General features: G+C 39.2%; 1 protein-coding gene across 9 annotated transcripts in view; it reads right to left on the bottom strand.

Annotated features, from left to right (window-relative positions):
- The window catches only part of PTPRM (protein tyrosine phosphatase receptor type M), a 495,715-nt gene that overhangs the window by 6,817 nt on the left and 476,678 nt on the right, over positions 1-12,220 (bottom strand). For all 9 annotated transcript variants that reach the window (XM_064442974.1, XM_064442975.1, XM_064442979.1 and 6 more), the window contains 7 exons: positions 8,923-9,077; positions 8,486-8,621; positions 7,756-7,905; positions 7,115-7,288; positions 4,626-4,757; positions 1,402-1,527; positions 605-768 (listed from right to left, as the gene is read on the bottom strand). In XM_064442974.1, coding sequence (XP_064299044.1) covers positions 605-768; positions 1,402-1,527; positions 4,626-4,757; positions 7,115-7,288; positions 7,756-7,905; positions 8,486-8,621; positions 8,923-9,077 — 1,037 coding nt within the window. The remainder of the gene's footprint in view (positions 1-604; positions 769-1,401; positions 1,528-4,625; positions 4,758-7,114; positions 7,289-7,755; positions 7,906-8,485; positions 8,622-8,922; positions 9,078-12,220) is intronic.

Genomic DNA, 12,220 nt, shown 5'->3' with positions numbered 1-12,220 from the left:
AACTTCAAGCACTGAAGAATTGGTTTCTAAGGGTCAGCTACTGCTGAGGGCAAACAGCATGTACAAGTACTAAGCCATATCAAAGGGAGGACAGTGCCAGAATGGATGAGAGCCTGCACCAGTGGAGCACAAAGGACACAGGAGGACAAAAATATATACTGTTATTAGAGAAAGGTAAGGCAATTACAGAATCATGTAACTGGTCTATCATGCCACTTTTACTTCTGTGCTTTATGTCTGGAAGAGGAATCACCCCTCCAGTACTACTTATTTCAACAATCCTTATCTGTAGAAATAAAAGGTACATTGTTCTGAATGTTCTTTTGCACCTTCTCCATTTGCAAAAGTCACTGGACATCTTTATATAAAATAGAGTTAACTTGTACCCATCACCTTTTCCCAGGAATCTACCAAGGGACAGAGAGGGAAACTCATGAATCTACATCAAAAATCATACAATTCCTCTTGTATTCAAAGCTTTCAGATGAGCAGCCTTACTATTTATCCAGTTCCAGATCAGATCACCTCCACACTAATCTTTTAAAACCTGGCACAAATTCTGAAACAGTATTCCCTTACATTCTCGTCTGCTTCCAGTACTTACAAACAATGTACAACTGTGCGTCCTTCTCCCCCGTTATATTCTTCCTGCCACTTCTCCACTTGGCGGATGAGCTTTAAGAAGGAGCGTTTAGAAACGGGAGTGTCTCTGTACATGGGCCATCCCAGGAACTGGAACTGCTGTACCATTCGATAGCCATCTTGGGGCTGTAGAGATTCAGGCAACAAGCAGGAAAAAGTAACGGCAATTTTTTTGTACATAATTTAGATATTTGCATCAATGAGGAATGCTGTTCAGACAGATCACCACTGACAAACTACTAATGTAATTTCAACCGCCCTTGAGGAGTTATGACTTTTAATTTCCAACAGAGTTATTAGAACAAGAGGTTTTAAACAGAATGCTATACAAATAGACTAGAATAGAGCAATGGTACAGCTACAGGATCAAGCAAATAATTAATTAATATCATAGCAGGAGCTTGGTAGCAAAGAGGGAGCTGCAACACAACTTCAATTATATACCCCTTTTTTCATACGGTTCAGCATTTTGAAGAATGTTTGCGTCCTCCTGTCTTTTTTTACAAGAAAGGGAAAAACCTCTCAAGATATTTTGAAGCAGGAGACATTTTAAAAAACCTAACGAAACCCTCAGATTTTTCCAGCTTATAAAAAAAATCTAACTACATTTTATTTTATTGTGTGCTACTGCAGCAGTCGGAACCCCTCTGGTGAAACGTTACTGAACAGTTGCTTTATGGTGATTTAAAATATAAAAAGGAGCATAGAACAAGTGTTGTGTCTACTGTGACAGAACTGTTTTGTAAATAACATCCTTACTCTGGCTGCATTATAAATTCGGAATATCCGGCTGATTATGTCTTCTTCTAAATCAGCTGATACAAACTCCACCTGAATAGGACCATGTCGGTGTACTCCATTTTCTGGCCAGTACTGAGGACACAGCTATAGAAGACAACAAACACAAAAGAGCACAGTTGATCACTTTGAATTTCATGCTACCTCGATACACTTTTCTAGATTTTTCTTTGTGCTGCATTCATTACTGACATTGTCAAGCAACGTCTTTATAAAACACACAGTGCACCATCCTTCATAATTTTCAAGCACTTTGCTTTTACCTGTGCAGAACAAGTTTAAACAAATGCCTTTTCACTTAACCGAACATGCTATTGCTTGCTGCTGTTCTCGCCATTCTCTGGTATTTGGAGTAACACATTTCTGACACTCAATGTCAATTCTGCAATACCATATGACAAGACAGGGGGATGCTGTCAAATATTACTGTATCTTGGAGACTGTGTGAAGCCTAAAGACCAAAGGTCTGGTATCTCCAACTGTCCCGAAAAGTTGGTAATAATTCAAGGTACATCAGAATGTGTGCTTTATACTCTGAAGGGTGCATCAAATCTCAAAACTCAGGAGTTAACTTTCACATCTGTTTCAGCCATGACTGATGATATTGGCTGATATCAGCATTGCTTTAGATTTTCAGCTGCTCAATTTCATCTTATGAATGCCACCTGGAAAGAGTAATTATGCTTTCTTTAGTGATCAGAAAACATTACTTCTAGGTATCTAAAGATCACAAAGTAAGGAAGTGTACCTTGCACATTTTTAGCATCTAATAATATCACAATGGCTTATTCCAGGAACCAATTATCCTCCGTGTTAATACTTTAAAGATTAAATCAACACTTTGCAAGGAGGTTTTTGAAGCTAGACTCTGCTTGTCCATTTTTCTCCCATAAAAACCTTAATGATTTTTCTCCAGGGATATTTACAGAATTTGAAGTGTGTAGCTTTTGCAAGCATCCACCAAAATTAAGTATGAACTCCTGAAATTTTGTTTGCTTGCAGAAGCATTGATGTCATATTTGGAACTTTATTTCATTCAGTAAAACAGCTGTGGTCTTCATTCTGCTGCATTGCTGTTGGTGATCCAGAGCTGAGCTGACAAATCACATTTACTCCAGATGTTGTTTTGCATTTCTTATAACACTTATTCCTCAACAAAACCATTTAGAGATGACTGCATTTTAGGAAAACATAATCATTTACTACATCAATTAGAAAGAGAACAGGGTCTGATTTGCAGGAGTTCACTTTAACAAGTTAAAACCAGAAATTTTGAGTAGGAAAATACATTTTCATTTATTTGAAACCCCCCACATGATGTGGTCTGCCGAGCAAATTGCTTTCCAAATATTGTCTAAATCTTACACAAATTTTTATTATGAAATATGCTAGTGTACAGGATAGCATATTACAATGCATAGAACATAATGCAAATGCCAGTGCTCAGATCATTTAATGCGCACAATTTAGTATGTGTCTTTAAAATAGATAGGAATACTGTTCTAACAGATCTTTGAAAAATGCTTAAATGATAATAAGCAGAGCTGTTTGCTGGAGCTGTTTTACGAAGCCAAGATTTTCAAGTTCTAAAGAAACTAAAAGCATTTAGGTCTGCGCATTTTGCATGCATGTGATGCTAGCGACTCTCTAAGTCAGAGTCACTGTGAAGGGTTGAATTTCATTTCCCAATAGAGCATAACAATCCACATAAATTGCAATATCTAAACAGAACTGTAAACACTCCATATATACATAAATAATAACGATAACAGTAATTATTAATAAATCTGAATGTAATGTGTGTTTTTAATAAGCTCTGCCCTCTTCCCACTTCTGTTTGTTCTGAGGGCTTTGAGATTTATTCCTAATGAAAAGATTGTTGCTCACATTAGAGGGAAAAGGTTTAACATACTGCAGAGGCAGGTGCATTAACTGCATATCCCAATAGCTTTTAAAAGCCTGTGAGGCTAATAAATGCTTGAAATAGCCATGCACTATTGTAAATTCAAAACACAGCCCACAAATTAAAAAAACCTCTTTTCAGCAGTCCCTAACAGCCTGGCTCCCTCGAGTCTTTCCTTATTCACTCAGAAAATAATCTCAGACTCATGAATAAAAGTTTTGTCTTTCATTTCTATTTTTCTCCCTGTAGACAGTTAAGGGCTTGGAATCAGAAATTCAGTCTTTAAAATAGTGTGTGGAATTCCTGCACAGTCCTTTGAAAGACAAAACGGAAGATTAGTATGTTTTAAAAACAAAAATTGTTCATGTTAAAAAGAAATACAAGGGAACATTTTTTTTGGTATGAACAATACTCAACAAAACTAAAAGGATTCTTGATCATATCAAGAATAAAAATGACATGCAGTCTGCTATAAAAAATAACAATCGCTTTTAACCAATAATTAGCAAATATTTACATATTAAGAATCCAGATTACCACCAGCAGATGGCTGGTGCAGTTTGTTGGAACCAAGGAAATTATAACTGTGTAAGAACTTGGAATTGCGCAGTTACGAGCCAGGCTCTAGGACACTTAGTGATTAATGCTAGTGATTAAATTGCCAAACCAGTAGGTTCGGTTTTCCAATTTTCTAAAGAACATGTACAGCATGCACAACTCTTTTGTAAGGTAATTACATTCCCCCATACGTTTCGTTGCCCTGATTTCCGAAGGATGCTTAGTTTCCAATCTTGTTTAGTTCCTATCTCCTTGCTAACAATGCCATTTTGTGTCAAACGTAACACAGGTTTTCCCACAGGGAACACCTATCCCCTGGTAAGCAGAACAAGGTCATTGACCTGTTTCAGGCAGGCTAATGAATAGCTGTTGGCTTCTGTTTATGACTTTTGGCTGTTATTAGTGTGTTTCAGACTTGAGTAAGAATTCTACAAGCATCATTTTGGGTTTTTAGCAGCTCTTTCCAAAGCATGCTTTCTTATCAAAAGAAATGATGGGTGCATGCGCTTATGTATGTGTGCATCAACATTTTGGTGGAGAAGCTGCTGATTTATTCCTCTTTCCCTATGGGTATCTGCAAGCTACAAATCAATTTTTTACTGTGTTAGTATTTAATGTTGTTTTATAAAACTAATTATGTCCTAAAGCTGTTGTGAAGCGCACGTGTGCTGAAACGCTGAGGCACTAGCACTCCTCTGTTGAATGGAGCAGTCTCTGGACTTACCTGTGCTGGATCGACATCATTCAGCATAACTATTGAAGTGCAGTGATAATCTAGGACCAGTCTCCAGAAATCTTTGACAGTATTTGGTAAGGGATGCTGTGTAACTATAAAAGCTGACGGTTGCTTGTAGCTCTGCAAAGAAATAACAAGAGATAGTGAGAAGAATGGTAAAAGATAAAAATCCATTTAGCAGAATGCCAGTCATAGCCCAAAAACTTTGGGAATTAAAGCATTATTTCTATTTTCTGTATAATTAATACATTGTTTTCAGCTCTTTCCCAAGATCTTATATGCTTCAAAGTTAATAAACTGTATTTGGGCAGAATATAACTTCTGCAGATGTTTTATTTCTGAAACTTATTTTATGCCACAGGCAGAGAGTAAAAACATCAGAGGTTTTTGCCTCCAATGCAACTCCTACAAAAATTTGAGCAACAGTTTTGTTTTGAGTTGTTAATGGACAGATTAATCTTGGCTGTCTACGCTTAGCTGTTAATTTGAATGATGCCCATGAAAGGCAATATCTAGTTATTTTTCAGAAATATTGTTGAAATTCTGGTCTATCTGACAGCAGCGGAGATACCCAGGGGATAAATTTCAGTGCTCTCTGGTTTTTTTTTAGCACCAGAGTATGTCGTTGACCGAGCTGTTTGGTGGAACTGTTCAATTGTGTAATTGTCAGCTACGTACTCCTGAGTGCTGAAGGCCAGTGTGGCCATACTGGGGCAATTCTTGGGAGGAGGTTGACATGGCCTTCATTAAGGAGGGCAGGGAAGCCTCTGCATTCCTTGAACTGAACTGTTTGTACTGTGACAGAGATACAATCCCATCAGTTAGTTCCATCTTTCTTTCAGAGACAGTCGCTGAAGAGAATACAGAAAATGAATCCAATGTGTTTTGGGTTACAGACGAAGACATGCAAGATTTCAGTTCTTTCGGTTTTGGCAAACTGCAACCAGCAGGTATTGATGCTGCTGGTGCATCAGTCAGCTGCCTTCTATCCTACTGGTGCTGTGTTGTTGGAAGTTGCATGCAGATGAGAGGTGCCCAAAGGGCTCTCCATTACTCCCTCACTTGGAAGCCCTAGCAGGGTTGTTTTTTTTTTTAATCATTCTCAAACTCATTTGATACTGAATAATGAAAATTATGCTTGCTACCCCTTTTGCTCAAAGTGAGCTTCTAAAGTTTACATGAAGTGATCCAGCTGCATCTCAACAGATGCAAGTGGAGAGGGTGAAATGGATCACCTTGCCTGCTGGAGACTGAGAGGTACAAATGTCTGCTCCGGTCTGTCAGAGCAGGGATATTGCAGGAGTCTGGCAAGGGTGCTTTGGGTGGAAAGTGACCCAAATCACCTCCTCCCTCGGAGCCTTTTGCCCAGACACACTTTTGGCTCCAGCTCACTGTTTCAACAGTGAAGAAGGGAAGCATGTTCAAAGCAAATATTGAGGCACTGATCTTTCTGAGCAGTACTTAATTTACAGAACAAAACAGTACTGAACTCTCCAGGAGAGAAGACAATGTAATGGCAAGACTGTAAATTGCAGATCAAGGAAGCTCCGTTCTGATATGAAATGTCGTTGACCTACTGTGAGAACCTAGAAAAGCCACTTAAACTTTTGTTCTCAGTTTCTTTACATAGATAAACATAAAGATAATACACTTATCTTTTCACAGGAGTGTTTTGAACTTAGGCTTATTTTAGGAAAATGCTTTGAGAACTTGGAAAGAACAAAATGCAAAAACTGCTATAAGCTGTTATTACTCTAGCTTCACTTTTCAAAAAGGCCATTTACAATGTGTTCATTCTTTGCTAACCTCTGTTTTCCTGTTGCTTATGTGTTTGACAACCGTAATTACTATAGTTCTAAATTGTCAAAGATAGGCTATAAATATCTACAGACTGTAAAGGCAGTTTAAGTGTCTTTTTACTGATATTCTATTAGCAGGATTAGAATTACCATAGATGCATTAGAAAAAAAAAAAACACCTCCCCCCCACCCCACCCCCCCGAAGAGAAACCATTCATTCAAACAGAAATAAACAGAAAGACTGAAGTAATGGCTTGTGTACTATCTTGTGCTGACAATTTTTTTTTTGTTAATTACTGTTTAAATTAGAAACAAAGGGAACTGAAATATTGCTGTAAACCTTATTATCCTATTTAACTGCCTTAGTGTCTTAATAGGTAACTCTTTTTTTTCCTAGGCCAGATGGTTAAAAATTCAAGCACTAGGGAGAAATCGAGACACATTTAATTTATCAAAACTCCCTGACTTGCTTTCTGAGCATAGCTTTGGAACCTTGAGTGTGACATAACATATGTGGGATCCTAAATGTACTTGGGAGTTTAAAGATTTTATGCCATGTTTTTGGAAAACAAGCTAGAAGGATTTCAGTCTTCTTATGCTGACTCCACTTTCTGGCATTGCTCAGTTTGGAGGGCTGCTTATTCCCTTTTTATTATTAATGATGTAGTGGAGACTTACATCCATCAGTGCAGCATTAATGTAGTTACTGCTCTCCCCATCTATCGTTATGAGGAAAGGCAGGCATCTGTCTGGAGGCAGAACATCCATACAGCGATTCTTTTCATGATTTCGTGGTAAAAGTGCTATGCTGCAGTCTTCTACACGCAGCGTCGGAGTCACCATATTTAGAGTCTTTCAAAAAGAGTAAACAATACAGCAGAAAAATTAACACAGCAGTGAAAGCATCCCAAAATATTTAAGAATACATCAGCTCAGCATTCAGTTTCAGTGGGAATCAATATGCAGAGAAATGAAAACACATCACAGCCAGCAGTGTTTGGAAGCAAAAAATCCTGGAAGCATACAGATCTGAAAAATAACCTCAAAGATAGCTGCAGAGTAACCTGCCTTCTGGAGAAAGGACACTGGAAGGAAATTATATACTTCCCTTGAGTAAAAAGATTTTACTACTACCCTATGGCATGATCTTTTATGATTTAGCATAATTCAATAGCAATTAGTGACACATTATTTTCCCTTTTTTGCTGTGTCTCTCTCCCAGACCTGCTCCAAAATACACACAGTTATAAGCAAGCACTTTAGAAATCTTTAGCATAGCTGAACTGTATAGCTTCTAGGTACTGCTAACCACAACTTACCCTAAATTCCTCTTTGATCTGGCTGGAGTTAGTCTGAGGATCCAGTTTATTCATTTCATAGTAAACAGACCTAACTTGAGAAGCTGGAATAGATGTGTCCCCACAAAGACAGGCTTCCAGGATAGCATCATGGATGAATACATACTGTTCCTGGTAAAGCAGTTAAAATAATTATTGACATAGAGAGCGTACGCTACTAGTATTCTGGTAAATAAAAAATAACAACTAATATGGTTGCCACTAAGTCTCTCTGACTTTACCGGCACTGAAGCAAGACCTGAAGGAACAACAGCAGTTCACAAAACTTTATCCCACTCATTTGGAATTTAATATAGAAGGATTGACTCAAACTAGGTAGGAGTACGAACAGAAGTACAGGAACACTCCGTAATAAAACTCGGAATGTTTCTGGTTTCTTCATCCCTCTGCACAGTTCTGTAGGTGCTATCACATAACTGAGCCTCAACAAGATGTGCTCCAGAATGAATCCTCCCTGGAGAGGAAACACTCATGATTTTCCTTTTTTTTCAGAAAACCACTGCAAACCTTAAGTGCAGCATAACTGGGCACTTGTTTGGGCAGCGATTCTTCAAGTGTGGATTATTTTCTGCATATGACTGAATAAACTACTTTATGAATGGTGCCTACCACAAGGGGCTCTAGTATTATGGGCTAGAAGAATACTTTTTCTTGCAAAGTGTAAGACAGTATTCCAGTAGATTAACAATACCTCAGTCTGCACCATGTTAACTCTCCGAGACCGAAGCTCTCTCACGCAGTTGTATATGTCTACGACGCCTTCTCTTTCTGCCATATCTAGCATGATGTCAATAACAATGAAGCACCCAGTTCTGCCAGCACCAGCACTAAAGTAAAAGAAGAGCACAGTTAATGTTCAGCAGTATATTGGAAAATGTAAAGCGTAAGGGTTCATCTTGCAGGTACTTGATCACTTGGATGATTACTGAAATTAAGTCTTGCATTCAGGCATTTGCAGGATTTCAGACTCAGTTTTCCCATTCTTGTCCGTATTTTAGGTATTAAGTTTTTGGGAGTAGAGCTCCAGTGGCTTCAGCAACCTGTGTGGGGATAGTGGAGTACAGGAGAAGCAAAAGTAGGTTCTGAGTTTAGAGGACAACACAACAGAGGGATTTCTGTCCTACCCACCTGCAGTGAACAACAAGAGGGCCAGCATTTGGTGGGCTCTTAGACTTGACCTGCCGTACAAATCCCAGCAGGCCTGTTGCATGGTACGGTACACCGTGGTCTGGCCAGCCAGTGAAGTGAAACTGCCGAATTTCTCGAATCTCATGAGCACCTCTCTGTTGAAAAGACAAGGGTTGAAAAAGAAAAACAAGCTCGAATGTGAAAGAGGTTGGATGAGAGCCATCATTAAGAATGTAACTTCAAAAGCCTGAGCCTTGCTGAAAAACATCCACCCCCTACCAATACCCATATCTGTACAGACTGCTGGAGAGCTTTCTCATAGCAGGAGAGCAAGTTCAAAGGTTACATATCTACTGGTTTCAAAGCCTTACAACAAAACTGAGTAATTTAGCACTAGATTGGTTAGAAACTTTTAGCAACAAGATAGACGCTCATCTCTATATTTAAGCATTAAGTTGTTTGAAAACTGTGGCCTTAAGATGCATGCCATGATCACAGAACAGGTCAGCAGCAAAGCCGTGAACATACAGCACAGATGACTTTTTTTTCCCACTGCTCTCCACAGGAGGTTTGCTGCTGACTTCGGGGAACTACAATTTCAGCATAATTTTCCTTATCATTTATCTCCTTCATTGGTCTCAAAGAAACAGCTGAATAGTAAGAAACCTTTTTGCACCTCCAATCATATGGGCTACGTTTGTAGCCCTCTACATGCTCACCCTTCAAGTGATTTGCCACAGTCTACAAGGACGTGGATGTGGTAAGACAGGTATGAATAAGGAGCCGATTGTGTAAGTAATTTCCCATGTGACTTTCTGGAGCAGTTTGGATATTAGAGGTGTGCTAAGTTTGATTTTCTTAGTGCTTGTACTTCCCCTTCCCCCTCTAAAAATGTAGCTGCCAGTATTTTATTCTCATTAGAAATCCACAGACCAGAGGCCATCATACATATTTCATAAGCAAACAGCAAAATTATGACATATCATGTCTAGGCTGGACTAAATGTCAGTGATATTAATAACTGGTGGTTTACAGTTTTTTTTCTTAAAGATGTATTTCCTGTCCTGAGCTGGTTTGCATATAAAAGGTCTATTTTTTTTGCATAATGAAGTAACATAAACTTCCTAATTTATTGTTAGTATGCAAGGTAGAAGAGTCTGGGATTTTCAATGACTGAGAAATTTTGGGATTTTCAATGGCTGAGGAATTTTGGGCGTGCCAGTGCTACATGACTGGAGTGGACTTGGAGTCCTCATGCTCTGACAGGTCAGGCTGGCGGTTTGTGGAGGCTCGGCATCTGCTCAGAGGAATATCCACACTTATCTCCCTCAGAAACTGCGACACAAAAAGGCAGGCTAGAGAGAAGAGTACATGCGACATTGGTGTAGACGAAGGAGATCACACCCTTGCAACAGAAATGACATTATATCCTAAAAACCAATTTTAAAACATATTAAACCCCAGGAATAGGCAAAGTAATTTGCATTTTAAGACAGTCTAGCAAATACATTCAAATACAATTTGGTCTCTGTGTTCTGGGGATTTTAGAGTGTGTTACTTAACACAGCATTTTGCTACTGTAAGCAAGGCCTCCAACTCTGTAAATAGCTGTGCGTAGGTGGGGTATCCATGTCCCAAACACTTTTATATTGCTCCTAACAACTGCCCACAATCCCCCAAGAAACAAAGATCCCATACAAAAAGCAATGCCATGACTATACAAACTGAGGACTAAAACGAGTACCCCACACAAATTCTTCATGCTGTACGCAGCGTTGATTTTCAAGCAATTTACAAAAAGTGAACTGCCTCTCCAAAATGATGTGCCCAGCTGTTGCACAGATCAGGATATGCCCTCTGTATCTTGTGCATTGGTTTTGAAAATGCTGTCTGTCATGCTGACTGCATTTTCGTCTATCGTGGATAACAGCTACTTAGAAAAGATTTTGCATATAGGGTACGCATATAATGAGTTTGCTTATTATACCTACAAAAGAATGATTTTCATGTCTGTAGCTTCCCTGCTGGTTTCTAAACCCAAAATAGCAACACAACTGCATGAATCATAAAAGCATATGCTCAGCTTGGAAAGACTGTATTTTTTTTACTTTTTCTTTCAGCTGAAACAAACAGAAAATGGAGTACATTGCAAACAAACCCTACGATGTTAAAAAATGTAGACCCTAATCCTACAAATACTCATGGTGCTGGTGTATGTTACTACCTGAGTAATTCATCAGATTTAGTTGTTGCGGTGTAATGGAACCGCTCCAAAGGAACTGCTTATCCACACATCGTGAAGCATATCTAGGAAGTGGTCTTCAGAATCAGAGTGTAATTTTGGGTTCCACTTTCTTGGCATTATCCCCCTACTCCCCAGTAATTATCAAATAGCCACTTAAAAAAATAAAAATGTGTGTTCAATTTATCCCCAAGCAAATCAACTTCTAAAGTGTATTTTAGGAGCAGGTATGAGATGTTCATCCACAAACAGAAAAGATGGTCAGAAGGGACCTCTGAGGGTCTCCAATCTAACCTCCCAATCAGAGTGGGTCTATGGCCAACACTAGATCAGTTCACCAGTGGCTCTGGCCAGCTGAGCCCTGATGACCACCAAGAATGGAGATTGCACAACTTTTCTGGGTAACCTGCTTTAGCACTGCACTACCCTCCTCCCGAAGAGTTTTTCCAGTGCAAGCCTTCCACCCTGCAAATTCATGGCCATTGCCCCATTTTACCATCCATTACCATGGAGAAGGAAACGAATTTGGTGCCCCTGCTTTTCTAAACATCTCTGAGGTAGCTGCAGACTGCAATTAGATCCTCCTTACCCCTCCTCCTCATCTCTACCACACTGAACAAGGCCAGCTTGCTTAACCTCCCCTTGCAGCTCAGATGTCCTACATCCATAATGATTCTATGATTCTATGATCTTGGATCTCAGCTGTTGTCCCAGGATGTCACGGCCTGTACAGATATATGGGGTTAGTCCACTTAAGGCACAGGACTTTGCATTTTCCCTTGTTGAATTACTAGATTTTCTGTTGGCCAAATCTTCAAGTCCTTTGGGACTGAGGCTCCAAAGTTCAGCATTTCAACACTACCCTTCAACTAGTACGATCTGCAGATTTGGTTAGGGTGCACGCTGTCTCATCAGGCAGCTTGTCTTGCAGAGACTGAAAGGTATCAGTCCCAGTAGATCAGAAATATAAACTTGAGAGAACTATGGTGGAAGAGATGTACAGACTTGACCTTCCAGTACCATTGGAAGAGTTAAAAATATGGAAAATAGGGTAAA

Source organism: Phalacrocorax carbo, chromosome 2, assembly GCF_963921805.1.
Source record: "Phalacrocorax carbo chromosome 2, bPhaCar2.1, whole genome shotgun sequence".
Taxonomy (NCBI): Eukaryota; Metazoa; Chordata; class Aves; order Suliformes; family Phalacrocoracidae; genus Phalacrocorax; species Phalacrocorax carbo.
Note: the sequence above shows the minus strand (reverse complement) of the source record. Positions and strands in the feature narration are given on the sequence as shown.